The sequence below is a fragment of the Chaetura pelagica genome, unplaced genomic scaffold, assembly GCF_000747805.2.
Source record: "Chaetura pelagica isolate M959 unplaced genomic scaffold, ChaPel_1.0 scaffold571, whole genome shotgun sequence".
NCBI classification, from domain to species: Eukaryota; Metazoa; Chordata; class Aves; order Apodiformes; family Apodidae; genus Chaetura; species Chaetura pelagica.
The window spans coordinates 459,196-473,812 of record NW_009952064.1 but is presented as its reverse complement, the minus strand read 5'-3'; the positions used below and the strand labels follow the sequence as shown (position 1 = coordinate 473,812).

The window sequence follows — 14,617 nt, the reverse complement described above, 5'->3', positions numbered from 1 at the left end:
ATTTCCCAGGTGCAACCTCTGACTTCAGTGACACAGGTCTGTTAACTCCAGGCAGGTGAGATTTAGCCAAACACACTTTTGAAAATTCAAGCAGTTGTAGAAAACTGTCAAAACCAAACTTGGCCTGCAGATTGTCATCAGCCTGTAAATACATGCTCTGAATGGGCCATTTCTTCAGACATCTCCCAGGATAATGCCACTGCCATTTAATGGCATGTCTCCTGGACTGGTAGTGACTCCTGCAGAATACAACAGATATGTCACCCTGCAGCAGCCACAGATCTATCCTGACCCTCTCAGCTGGACTCAGCTGTTGTGGCCAATGTGCTGTCAGGCTCCCATTTCTCTTTTTGCAGAGCTTTGGTCATGCATGATGGTGCTTTAATATATATTTTTATTGCAGGTCTTCACATTCCTCTTCAGATTATCAAGTGGAAAAAAAAAATATATATATACAAAGGAGTGAAGCTGGAAGACTATTTGAGAAGAGGTCTTTTAAAACCATAATAGATTTTGTGGTTATGCAGCCATGGAAGTGGCTCTGAAGTGTTCTGCTGGCATGGAAGATGCCAGACCCATATCTAGCTCAGAGCCATGGATTCTGCTGCAGTGCCAGACACATGAACTAGAGACACTGCAACACTGAAAACCAGATCAATCATTCACCCCTTGTTGAATAAAATCCCAACTGTGCACTTCAAGCCCCAGGCCACTGCTACCATGAGGAACATCTACTTTCAGGAGTTACTTATTTTAACTTCAGTGGGGCTAGTCATGTTGGAAGCCAGACTTACACCATGGACCTAAATACAGGCAAGGGAACTAACTGGTTGTGTATTGGCATCAGGTAGGTGTAAATTTTATGCAGCCTGGTTTAAGGAGCTTCTTTTTTATGTGTAGCTCACTGTCACATAGGGAGATGCAGAGAATGTAACTTTTTGCCCTAGCTGGAAGCTGGAAAATACCTTCAGCTCCACACATGCACCTCACACAAATGTGTGAGTGTATTTGCAGCTCCTGCAAGCAGGACACACAACTTGAACCCCACGAGGCAGGCTCTGCATGCTTCTGTCCCACCACCCAGGGCGCTTGCTACTCCCTGGCAGCACAATGAGGACCCAACAAGCAAGAACCCAGCCAGGAGATGTTCTGCACCAATAAGAAAAGAATGAGGTAACAATTCTTCTCATTCATCATCCTCAGCTCAAAGCTGCCCACGCCAGGAGCTCAAGATAGTCTCTGCATTGCTGTGACCATCTCCTGTTTCACCATAGAGCAGAAGGAAGATTTACAGCAGGTGATTTCTGCTGTTACTCTTGCACAGCAATTTCCCTGCTCAGTTCCACGTGCAGTAACGCAAGGGTGTTACCTTGGTCCCTCTCTCTGCCCACTGCATTGACAATCCGTGGCACTACAACCCCTACCTTAACTTCCACGTGTGCCATCAGGACAGCAAAGTTGGTTAGGTGATTGCAGGAGCACATGGTGTGTGTCTTGTTAGTTGTCAGGAGGCGACATCCCTGGGTGGACCAAAACCCTGTCATTGTCCTCTTTGTGTAGCTCCAGAACGAACAGTTTGGGTTGAAATTTTCTTCTGACTGCTGCAGGGAAGAAAGGAATAAATGCAATAAAAATGATAGGGTTTCAAAGCTTTCTAATTTATTATTTTTTTCTTTTTCCAGAGGCATTTTGTACCACTCACCCTTTAATTATGGATAAACAATCAGCAGTGGTTTCTACGTCAAGTGTTACTTGCCGATACCAGAGAAATTTAGATGGTTGCTGCTCTTTGCTAATGTAAACTTAGTTCTTTGTTCTTGATTAATTTCAGCCATAGACCAAATCCAGCTCTTCAAAACCAGATTGCTTCATTTGCATTGCAGAGCAGAGAAATTAATTGCTTTAAGTAATCAACCTTTGCAATGATTGTGCTTGGCTAACAGGAGGACTAGCTGTCCTTTTTCACTGTAATTCCACTTCCCTCTAATATCCCCTGCCACCATGATAAAATAATATTATGGTCTATTCTAATATATTGGCAGTTTTTAATTACAGAATGACGTGTGTCAGCAACTGAGCAATGGGCACCAGCTCAAAGGAGACTCTTTATTTACTTTTATTAATGCAACATAAAAGAGACATTCTCCATAAATAACACAAAGTGCAAAGGAATAAATGTATAATTCAAAATCTAATCAAGGGCCGCTGGAGTCGTCGCATCAGCCAACTTTTGCATCACTTTGTTTTAGAAATTAAAAAAAAAAGAAAAGCAGCACTATTTGAACTCACTCACCTTGATGTGCTTGACAGTAAACACCACGGGATCAGCCAGGTAAACCTTATTGCTGAACTCTTTGTTTATTGCTGCCGTGATGACAGGGGAGTTGACAATGACAGAGTGATTAGTTGACATTGCTTCTGTTCCCAACTTCATGCTGGCATTCTCCGTGGAGAGATAGGTGCCCAGGTTGTTGTAGAGCACAAAAGCCACCCTGATTTCACCTAGAAGAGCATTGAGAGATGCAGGTCATTGCACTGTTTGGTTTGGTTTGGTTTGGGTTTGTTGTGTTTGTTTTTTTTCATGACCATCCCCTTCTCCGAACCAACCTTAAAACCTCTCTGAGAAAGGATCAAGATGTGGCATCTGAAAACTCACCTCCTCCTGCCAATCTCAGTGGCACAACCAGCAGCCTATAGAGAAGAAGGGCAGAGCTGCCTCTCTCAAAACAGACTTTGATGAGCGAGCAGATTAGCAGAAGACAGAGAAGGTGGGCTTATTTTTGGTGTCAGTGGGTGGAACTGGCCCATTTGCCACCTGACATAACACTATTCTTCAGGCTATGCTTGGGAAATGTGTTTCCTTCTGGCTTCTCACACAGATGCAGTATAAAACTGTGATTTAGTCCATTAATTAAGACTACCTCAGAAATGTGTGGGAACAAGACTGGTCAAAGGAACTCAAAACTATCCAGCACACATCCAATGGCACATAGACTGCAGATATTTCATTAAAAATCTGTTTCTTTTCTTAATTTGCCAATCAGATATCCTCTCTTCCACAAAGAAAACCACTATCAAGGGAGCCTGCAGAAAACTCAGCCTACCAGGCACCTGTTTTTTTAACCAAAACCATTCAGTTTGCCTTCTGTTTTGCACATTTCACTGGCTATAAATAAGAATTGAATGTGCTTAGCTTGCCTTTATATGTATATGTTGCAGGAGGTGGGTTTTTTTCCCCTTTCCATAAGAATCACCCCAGCTTCTCAGGAAGGTGAAACACTGATGACTCCAAAGACCCCTCCCAACCAAAATCTTCTACAATATTTTTGTTGTTCTAGCTCTTTGGTGATGTCCAGGAGGGTGCCAAGCTGGTGTAAATTGATGGAGCTCTCCGATTTGGCTATAACACTGGTGATACCATGCTTAGAAATTGAGACTTCTTCCTTGCTGCCAACACTGTTCCTCTCTACAAATCTCAAAAGCCTGCTAGTGGAGCAAAACTCCTGCCCCACTGGTGCTTAGCTACACATCTTGAGTTTTAATGCAGCTTTATTGCATCTGGTCTGGCTCTAATATTGCCCTGTCACTCTATGTTTTGCCTGCAGTGATCAAAGCCCATAGTAGAGTGCTTTCCCTCTGAATCCAGGTTAAATTTTAAAGGAACTCAGGAAAAGGAGCACATTAGACCCATTAGTAGAAAGCTTGGGAGTTTGAAGTTGGTCTATAACGGGGCTGTAGAGATCAACAAATGTGTCTACTTAAATTACTGGTCTGGAAATAAATGGCTTGCAGCATGGAGACCATTCACATATCATCTTTAATGTATGCTTTATCAGGAGGTCCATAAGCCTCAGAGAGAATGGCACTGAAGATTTAGACTCATAACAGCTAATCAATCTTTTCTGCTACGTTGGCTTATTATTAATATTTGCTACAATTGTTTCTTCCCTCTCCCTTTTCAGGTATTGGTATCGTGTCCCACTGTGAAGCAGTTTACTCAAAAAACCCCTCTTATCCCATCTGAAGCCTCCTACTGGAGAAAACAGCAGTTAAAAGCACTTCTCTGGACTCAGCATTGTGCCCCAACAGGATCTGATGCATTTTTACCAGCACGTAATACTTTTGAAGGCTGTGAATCACTTAGCATTGTACTATATTCCCAATAAGCCAACTTAGCTGGCAGCCAAGGATGTGAGCAACGGATGCTACTACTAATTTAAATATTAACATAGCCATTAATACTATACGTACAACTGATTAAACACAGAACAACACTTAAAAGCCTGACTGATTCGTGAGGCCAGCGTGGCTGGAGGTGCTGGACCTACCGTTTCGACCATTCTGTTTCAAGGTATTTGCTGACAGCTGAATGGAGCTCCCATGGCCCACGTTCTGGGGAAACTTCAGATCTTCCAGGTTCCCATCTGTGCTTAGTCTCGCAACCTCCAGCTCTGTTTGCAAGAGAGATTGACACTAAGAAAAATCTCTACTGAAATAATCTTTGATATGATACCTCAAAGCTATTAAATGGTATTCCAGACCATCTGAGTGCAGAGGAATCAACTTCTAATATTTCATGCTAGACTCTGTTTGGGATCCTATTTATTTTAAAATCTTTACCCTAAAGAAGTTTAAAATTTAATTTTACTATACGTACAACTGATTAAACACAGAACAACACTTAAAAGCCTGACTGATTCGTGAGGCCAGCGTGGCTGGAGGTGCTGGACCTACCGTTTCGACCATTCTGTTTCAAGGTATTTGCTGACAGCTGAATGGAGCTCCCATGGCCCACGTTCTGGGGAAACTTCAGATCTTCCAGGTTCCCATCTGTGCTTAGTCTCGCAACCTCCAGCTCTGTTTGCAAGAGAGATTGACACTAAGAAAAATCTCTACTGAAATAATCTTTGATATGATACCTCAAAGCTATTAAATGGTATTCCAGACCATCTGAGTGCAGAGGAATCAACTTCTAATATTTCATGCTAGACTCTGTTTGGGATCCTATTTATTTTAAAATCTTTACCCTAAAGAAGTTTAAAATTTAATTAAAAAAAAAAAAAAAAAAGGCAAATAAATTCTACTTCCTGCAGAAGACAAAAGACAAGCAGTTCTTGTAAACAAGAACCTCAGGATATTAAAGACAATGGTTAAAATGAAAATTTGAAAATGCTAGTTCTCTGCCACTGGCGACTGGTACTTTCTGTAAATGTTATTAGTGCCCAGGATCTGTATTCATAGAAATAGAAGAGTTGTTCTCATTTTACATATGCACAGCAGGAGTGCTAGTGCTTTCCATCATGCTTGTTTTTTAATTAAAATCAACAATCAGCCAAATAAAGACACAAATTTGTTTGAAATTAAACACAGCTACATTATGAGGAACAATCTCCCTGTGAAGCGGTTCTCTCACTGCTCTACCACAGATTTTGCCCTCCAAGCCAGGAGTAATAAGGGCTGGTTAGGTGCTCATTTTCCATCGTATTTCAAAGGTAGAGAGCTGCCTTATTCCTCCTTTAGGCTCTTTCGGAAAGACTTTTAAAGCTTCCAGACAAAGAACCAAGACATATCTAACAAATTGCTCTCCAGTCAATCTGGGGGCCAAGACCAAAGGCAGGTTCCCCAGCCTTTCCCCTCCCTCTTGCTGCTCTGGGTATTGATGGGAGCTGTTCCTTACGGATGTTGTCAGTGTTTTCCCGGACGATGTCTGTCTTCAGCAGGTTATCAGCCAGCACAAAGGCACTGTCCTCCACGGTGTCCAGCAACTTGGTGGCTGCACGTTGCTGTTCACTTGCATTCAGGTCCCTCCATGCATTCAGAGCCTGTGGCTGCAGGAGGTTGTTCACCGTCTCCACCATGGCCTGCAAGAGAGAAGGCTTGAGTGAGAAAGGACTCTAGTGAACATAAAGCACCACTGAGAACCTCGGATATATGCTCAGTCCTAAACTCCACACAGACTGGTTTATAGGGAGAGGACAGCATCTCACTTCCCCACCGACTGGGGCAGCCTGCCATGGAGCTGGGCATCATTTATCCCATCAGATGGGAGAGGGAGGAAAGGTTCATTTTATTCTAAATGCAGGCTGGGAATAGAGCTTTTCTGCTTCTGTGATCAGCAGCTCTGGGCTTGGACTAAGAAGGAATTAGGCAATGGGGGCCGGGAAGGGTCGGGGAGGATGAGGAAATAGTTAAGGAAACATGCAGGAACATATCTTTCAAATCCCATCTGTGAAACAGGTTGCTGCTACATGCAGCACCAGAATTCAAGAGTAGGGCTGGGTCACCCAAGGAATCTACCCAGTATCTGCAATGGCTTTGCTCCTTGCTGTGTTTCGCACCACAAAACCTGTGGCAGAGAGTCATGAAGGCACAGAGCTAGTTGAGTTACACCACTTCATCCAGAGAAGCAGCAGGTGCCTAAAGAGATTTAGTTAAGACAGTACATTTCAAATCACTCAATTCAGGAAGGAGTCAGCCCCACAGTAACAACTTGAGTGCCTCCTGTGGTGCACCTTCTGCCCCGGGTTGCCAAGCACAAAGAGCACTCCCATGGAGAGCTTCCCACAGGTTAATCTGGATGCACATCCAGGATCACACAAAACCATTCTGGCCTCAGGACTGGAAAATTACAGCAGTAGAACCTACCCAGACTGTAGGTTTTGCTCAGCTTAAAACCCCTGCTTAGTTACTAACCATACTCAACTACCTTCCAGCTAACATGTTTTAATGAGATCAGCTGTACCAGCTGGTAGAACTGAATGTGCAGAAGAGGAAAAAAAAGGTCCTTTGATCGTGCTTTCTTCTGCTGGTTAGTGTCTAGCCAGCAGGCAGGCCTGCCCCACAAAGGAAAACCTCCACTGCCAGCTAATGCTGACTGCAGAAACCAACCTTCCCTTTGAGATGAAGTTGCCATTCTTAATAATCTTCTGTATGCAGAGCACACAGGCATCAAACCCATACTGCTGTTCTGCAAGGCAAGGACAGTCCCCTGGGATATCAATATGTTGCAAGCCTAAATTATGTCCCAGGGGCTCAATTTCATGGCAATACTTCTGTATTTACTCCTGACAGTGTTTCTAAACCCAGCTGTACAATATGACATGTGAAAAGAAGATAAGGCATGGCCCACTGGCCCATTCTCCAGCTGAGCCCTCAGGAGGAGGATGGCAATGGCAACACATGGCACAGAGAGTGCAGGGCATCCTGACTCACTCACCAGTCACAATCAGATAAAAATGTGCAATGGGAGAAACCAGAACTAAATTTTATTGCTATATCCAGGTGACCTTCATAAAAAGTTAAATGACAGTAAAGGTCTAGGAGAGACAAAGACAGCCAGACTTGCCACTGCTGGTGCTTTTAATCCTGACAAAGACACCTTATGGGGACATTGCCATGTGCATCTTTGTCCTAACTGTCCTTGAGGTTGGCAAGTTTCACATATCACCACTGTTCCTACTGGAAGACTGAGCCAGGCTGCTCTGACAATACCAAGCTCCCACTCTACAACCTGTATTTATTTATTACCAATTAATTCATTTGTTGTTGTGCCAGAACTCTCCTGTACCTTAAATAGGTCTTCCCCTCCCTGGCAGCTACTGCACTGGTCCCTTGATTAAGAGACATTTCTCTGGAGCCTCACAGCTTGGTTTCCCAAAGTATGGAGTATTCCATTCTTCAACCACTGAAGCAAATAAAAATGGCTCAAAATCTTGTCCTCTAGTGCTACTGGAAAAATCTTTTTGCTGTCAAGCCTTTACAGTCCAGGACTGGAATCCCTTTCTCACTTGCTGTTAAGTGGAACTTATTAAACATAGATAAAGTCACTGAACTGATTTTCCTAAACAGTCTGAAAATCATCTTAACATATTTCATATGCACATATGAAAAACTGGTTGGCTTTAATAGTAAAAACCAAAATATTAAAAATCCATAGCATTTAAGTGTGGGGTTTTTTTTTGGAATCCTGATCTCTGTAGCTCTTAAAAAGACCCTCTAGTTTACCTGGATAGCTTATCTCTTTACAAAAAACAAACAAACAAAAAAAAACAATGGATGAAGTATTCTTTTCCAGAGATCAAAAAGCCTGACTATTTTTCTCTGCAGGATCTACACAATATGGTATTTTATTGCAAAGATCCTATATGCACAGAAAGCAGAAAATGAGGATTTTTCTCCCCTTTCAATGTTACCACGCAGACTATAATTTGCCTTGCTTCAATTTAGCTCACCTACTAATGGTGTCTTTAAATATCTGCTAAAACAACTTCCTGGATATTTTTATCAATATCTGAATGTTGGAAGGAGTCTTTGCAGCAGATCCAGCTCCAGGCTCTGGATGGAAAGGTAATGCCTATTTGTCTAAACACGAAACAGATGCTGAAATATTTGTGATATAGTGAAACATCTGCTGCGAAGATTTTTCCCCAGAAGAATGATCCCAATGCATTTTTTAATATTTTTTTTTTAAAATGTGTCTGCATGTAGGCATACAAAGTTAAAGAGAGAACACCAATTAGGCCTAACATGCTGCTTCCCACACAACGGGTACTCCTTACCCAGTGGACATGGTGCTGGTGAGCACCCATCCTCTTGAAGGGACTAACCTGGAACCAGCCACTTCACATCATTTTGGATCTGGAGTCTGATGCAAAAGCTCCAGAAATATTTCCAAGGACTTTGGGTCAGGTCCTCAGCATATCTCTAAACAAAGCTGGTAGATGGTCTTCATTGGCATTCATCCGAGATTAATTTAGCCCACAGCTTTTCCCAGAGGGTCACTCCCCTCACCTGTCTCACTGCATTAATCAAGTGTTCCCCCCATTATATTTCTGAGTGCAGCACTTCATTATGGCTGAGTGCTACAGGCTGAAGCCAAGGAGATGAGGTGCTAATGAAATGTTTGCATTTTGGACAGGAGCTGAGGTAGGTGTTTAAATGAAACAAAACAGCTGTTAAAGCAACAGTGTCTTCTTGAGACAGATGCCAACTGGGGAAAGTTGGGCAGAGGAGCAGAAACTGTACTGAGGCAAGCACACAGGACAAGGATCAGCCTGTGTCTTTGCATTTAAGCTGTCATGGTTTAAGTGGGTTTGGCACCTGCTCCAATTACTTTGTGGTCTGATGAAGCTCCAGCAGAGAAGAAGCAGCAGTGCCAAGCTCCCAGGGAAGCTTCTCAGTGACCAGCAGAAGAAGGGTTAGCCCTGAAAGAGGACCTTTGAAATGAAGAAGTGCTTGGGAGCTGAAGGTGTGAGAGGTTTTATCTGAGACCCCTGGTGATCCTGATAAAGTTGGTGACTTTCAGAGGGAGCTAGGAAACTTCTGACCTAGTTTCATATCACTTCACTTCAAGAATTTGACATGTAGCCAAGTTGGGAGCCCAGATGCTATCTAATTTCTCTCCTCACTGAAAGTAGAATGAACTACAGCAAGTATGATCCCAATTTCGGTGTGCAAAGTCACATGAAATTAATACTATCCCTGAAGAATCCAACACTTATTAAAGGGTGTGGCATGTCTACCTCACTGAAGCTCCTATCCTTGATTCCCAAGCTAAAGGACCTCATCTGTTGTGGTTTTCTTCTCTTCTCCTGCCCGATACCTCTTCAAATGCAGCTCAACTGGGTGAACAATTTCCAAAGTACCCTTGAGAGCCTCATGCCAAAGAAAGATGTCAGGCTTGTAGCCCAAACATACCTCAACGTCACCCACAGTGTGGCATCAAACCAATGCCATGGCTGATGGGACTTATCAGACTCAGTGGACCTTTCCTATCTCCAGCACTGGCTACAGTTGGACATTGAGAAAAGAGCAAGAACATGCCAAGCACAGAAGACAAATCCCATGATGGTGATCCTTCTCATTATGTGGCTATATAGCACCACAATTTTTACACTTAATGTAAACAAATGTTAATAAATTGCAGAGGGATATTTTTTCCCCAAATAAGGAGCACACTGACAGCTGCTTCATCTTGTCCTAAGGTTAGAAGACAAAAACAGAATGTAAACCTTCCTTCTCAGACATTTACAAATTGGTATTAAAAACTGTATTGTCAGAAGGCAACTAATTAGGAGTCTTACAGTAATTATACATTAGTAAAAGGCCAATTGTACATATCCCATTGATCTCCTTTGTGACAGCTGCTTCACTCCATAAAACTAAATTTTGCCTCTTCATTTATTTGTATCTTTCCCCTCTCTAGAAATGCCTGGTGAGAATATCTGGCTACTTAACACAGAGTTTAAACCTAGGAGGGGTGTATATACCCAGTGATACCACATCCATTTATTTATCTTTCACTGCACCAACGACCACTGCTCCTTGAGAAAAGGAGCTTCTGTAACTTAAACTCTATGTTTAACTGGGAGTCAACACTGGAAATCACTAAGAGATGTTACATGTACTCTTCTCTGCCAAATTTGGGACCAGACTGCAGTGTGCTATGGTGCTTAAGGACAGCAACTACAAGCTTAGAAAGCTAGGAGGTCTCCTAGATTTAGGACATCTCTTAACCTTTATTGTCCATTCTTTGCCCTCTCACCAAGCAGCTGATGGGGGAACAAAACCACCAACAAACTAACAACTGGAGAAAATACTGCTTCCTGGAAAGTGAATACCAGCAGGCCCTACAGCAACACTGCTTGAATCTTTCTGCTGAATAATTTTCTGCATTGGTGAGGCCACATCTGGAGTATTGTGTCCAGTTCTGGGCCCCTCAGTTCAAGAAGGACAGGGAACTGCTCGAAAGAGTCCAGCGCAGAGCTACGAAGATGATTAGGGGAGTGGAACATCTCCCTTATGAGGAAAGGCTGAGGGAGCTGGGTCTCTTTAGCTTGGAGAAAAGGAGACTGAGGGGTGACCTCATCAATGTTTACAAATATGTAAGGGGTGAGTGTCAGGGGGATGGAGTTAGGCTTTTCTCAGTGATGACCAGTGATAGGACAAGGGGTAATGGGTGTAAATTGGAGCATAGGAGGTTCAAGGTGAATATCCGAAAAAAATTTTTTACTGTAAGAGTGACAGAGCACTGGAACAGACTGCCCAGGGAGGTTGTGGAGTCTCCTTCTCTGGAGACATTCAAAACCCACCTGGATGAGTTCCTGTGTGATGTATTCTAGGTGACCCTGCTCTGGCAGGGGGGTTGGACTAGATGATCTCTTGAGGTCCCTTGCAGCCCCTAAGATTCTATGATTCTATGATTCTAATTTTCAAATATGCAGGTTCTCCTTCCTTACAAAGAACCACCTCCTCAGGAGGAGACTGACCACACTGCATATACTGTTTTGCATGAACTTAAATCAAGGCCTTACCTCCTATAGCTGCTTTGGGAGAACGAGGGCATTAAACCACAGGGCATTAAGGCACCACTTTTGCAATGACATCTCTAACTAAAATATCTGCATTTTATAGCTTTCAAAGCTCTGTCTCTTACTTCTAACACTTGTCCTCCTTGATCTCACAGGAATATTTCACGCAAATCACTTTCAAAAATTAGGATACAAGGAGCTACAGCAGGCTGTGCTTGGCATTGGCAGAGTTAAAAGCACGTCAAGAAAGGTTTGCTCACCCTTTGCAGTGCTAAGATTGTGGAGTGCAATCACACAGACACAGGCTCAGGCTGTATTTATGATCTGAGGTTCTGGTGCTGCCTCTGAGGTCTCCAGGTACTGCTCCAAAACAAGTGCATCATCTATTCAAAGTGTGAAAACACAACTAGCTGACTTTAAAAAAGCTTATCTGCTTCCTTGATCAAAACCAGCTGGTTTTGCTCTGTATTCATATGAAACATCCAGTTCTAAAAGATAACCTTTTTTAAGCTATCAATATTCAAGCCTTCAAATGAGTTGAGTTAAAGGCACAATCAATGCCATTGACAGCAAGATGTGCTGGAAGTTGAGTGATTCTTGCCTCTGGCCAGAGAAAGCACCAGTAGAAGAGAAACTCCTGTTAACTCTGAATATACCCTCTGCAGCCAGAATGGGCCCTTTGGAAAAGAGCACCAGCATGAAAGCATGGATCTGGTCATGCAAGGAGCCACTTCTGACAAGGTTACTGCATCAAAAAGGACCTGCTCAGGAAATGACAAATGGAGGACACCCCGATCCCACTACACAGGGGTCATCAATCAGATTGGAACAGTCATCCACTCTGAGGGGCTTCAGATCAAAAGAGATGCACATCATTTCTTCAGCTTCCTAAACAAGGAAAATTTAATTTTGGCTAAATGATGGCACGAAATCCTACTCCTCAGCTGCAAAGTGCCCTGAAATCTGTCTGACAAGGCTCTTCACCTTCCGATGTTTTTTCACCTTGTCATTTGTTCTTTTAAATCCAAATTAAAATTTTTCTCTGGTCAAAACATAATTGAGAACACTGAAGACAATTCAGTTCTTCTTACAGGGAAGCCCAGACACTAAGGCTTTTTACAAATCAATCAGGTCATGACAAAACAACTGCAATATTCAATGAAATGGACAAACGCATATTTAGATGGAAACCAGATGAACTGCAACGTGTGCTTAAAAATAAATAAATCATTAGAATATCTTCTGTTAATCTCCACTTCTGCCTTCAAAACTGAGCCAGAAGCATGATTGGCAATGGATGGCACCGGTTTTGGTGAGCTGAGCCAAAACTCATGGCAAAAATGAGATCTTCCCTTGGCCTTGCAGAGGAATTTCTAAAATTGCCCCATTGATTGAGAGCCAAGTGGCTCAAGAAAGAGCATGTAACCTTCTCTTTTCAACTCTACAGCAAATGTGGTTGCAGGAACTGTACCGACTCAAGAGATGGCCTGAATCTCAGCTGTGCTGAGGACTAACTGCAGTGAGAAGAAAAGCACTGATCTTTAATAAAATTAGGACATCTACAAAATGCTTAATGAAGGAATTAATGGTCTTGCACTAGGCATGCAAGGTTTGCAATCTTGGCCTTGAAATACCCATGAGCATCATAGTGGAAGCACACAAAAACCATGGAGATCTGAGAAACAGAACAAGGTTACAAATAACATGTTATGGTTTTGGTGTGCTCAGTATATAAAGAATACTATTTTAAGGTCAGAAGGCATCTGTAGGAATGAAATAACAGGAATTGATTGGGAAGAAGGAAAGAACATAAGATCTATTTCATCTAATGAGATCGTCCCTGCAGAATAAGCTTAGAGCTGCATTTATGAATCCTTTGTATTTGCTGCCCTACTGCTCTGTTTGGGATTTGAGACTATATAAGCAACTGCTAGAGTAATTGCACTAGGGATGTGAGCAAAGTTGCAGAAAGAAAGGACAAGGGCTTGCAAAAAATAAATGCCTCTTTGACAGAATTTCCATGGTCTTCAAGGAACTCCTAGGGAGTCCCTGAAACTTTTCCTTGCTTACAACATTCCCAATCAAAGGGACATCTCAGTTTATACTGAGACTTTTACTAGTGCCACTAGATTCTAGACTGACTAAGAACATAGCAACACAGAAAATACTAGACTTTTTCCTCAGTTTTGCTGTTACATGTGGACATACAACTATAGCTGTAGCTCAGTTGTAGGTAGAAGAATATGTGACCATCTTCCTTTTTAATATTTACGTGAAGAATTTTGGAGTTTGGTGACAAACCCAACTCTGCTGCTTTGATCCTCCTCTCCCCTAACGACGGGTTCACCGTGGCAGAAACATGCAGGGTGGGGATTTTTAGTTTTGCTCTTGCTGACACAAATCAAGTGCAGATTTCTCAAGCTGTGAAGTATATTAAGTTCACAGAGTCTTAACAAAGGGCTACCAAACCGCTGAACCCCACTGCGAGTCACACTTCTTTCAGATGTCCTTTTAATGATATTAAATGAAAGTTTGGGAGGCTTTGATGCTGATGGGCAAACATCTCGATCTCTTGAAAAGGCTGCTAGAAGTACTCCCTGTAGCTAGAGTTAATCCATGAGATTGTATGCACACTGCTGGCTAATTTATTCCAGCCACTTGAACGACACTGCGCCTGACAGGCCACGCAGAATAGCACCAGGAGCTGAGCAATGCACAAATCATTAGAGGACTCTGAAAGTTGTTTGACACGCACTGCAGAGCTCTTTGTCATACAGCCAATTAAGTGACCAAACAAGGAACTTGAAAATCCTCATTAATTTGCCCCTTTCTATAGAAATGGAGGTTAGAGTCTTTCTTGTCACAGACAGAAGTAAACGCAGACTAATTGAATTTACACTCCCTCTCAGAGCTACAAGTTACTTTCGTTTAGTCCTCACTAAATGTTGGGACCAGCCATGCAAGCAAGAGAAAAGTGGGGCCAACAGAATTAATCCCCTTCAAATAGTGCTGGCCAAGTCCCAGATGTACCTTTTATCTACTGAGAGCTACTAGGTTAGCAAGGGAAAGTCTCTTCTACTCACATCTAAACTTAATGCCTTCAATCCTCTCAGGAAAGCTTTTCATTTTTTTGCATAGTACAGCAATTCAAACAGCCCACTTTGCAAGTGACAAGTATTCAGAAAACTCCCAGTAGAACCAGAAGGACAACTCTGACTGCAACCACCTACCACTGTCTGCTACCTGGAACCTACCAGCAGCTCAACACTGGCTTCATCTGTGGCCCAGATGACACCCACACCCAGAAA

At 42.7% G+C, this 14,617-nt stretch overlaps 1 protein-coding gene across 1 annotated transcript in view; it reads right to left on the bottom strand.

The window, feature by feature from the left end:
* The window catches only part of LPHN3 (latrophilin 3), a 269,403-nt gene that overhangs the window by 66,054 nt on the left and 188,732 nt on the right, over positions 1 to 14,617 (bottom strand). The window contains exons 11-14 of the mRNA XM_010004508.1: positions 5,678 to 5,861; positions 4,735 to 4,857; positions 2,294 to 2,502; positions 1,425 to 1,601 (exon numbers count right to left, since the gene is read on the bottom strand). Of these exons, the coding sequence (XP_010002810.1) occupies positions 1,425 to 1,601; positions 2,294 to 2,502; positions 4,735 to 4,857; positions 5,678 to 5,861 (693 nt within the window). The remainder of the gene's footprint in view (positions 1 to 1,424; positions 1,602 to 2,293; positions 2,503 to 4,734; positions 4,858 to 5,677; positions 5,862 to 14,617) is intronic.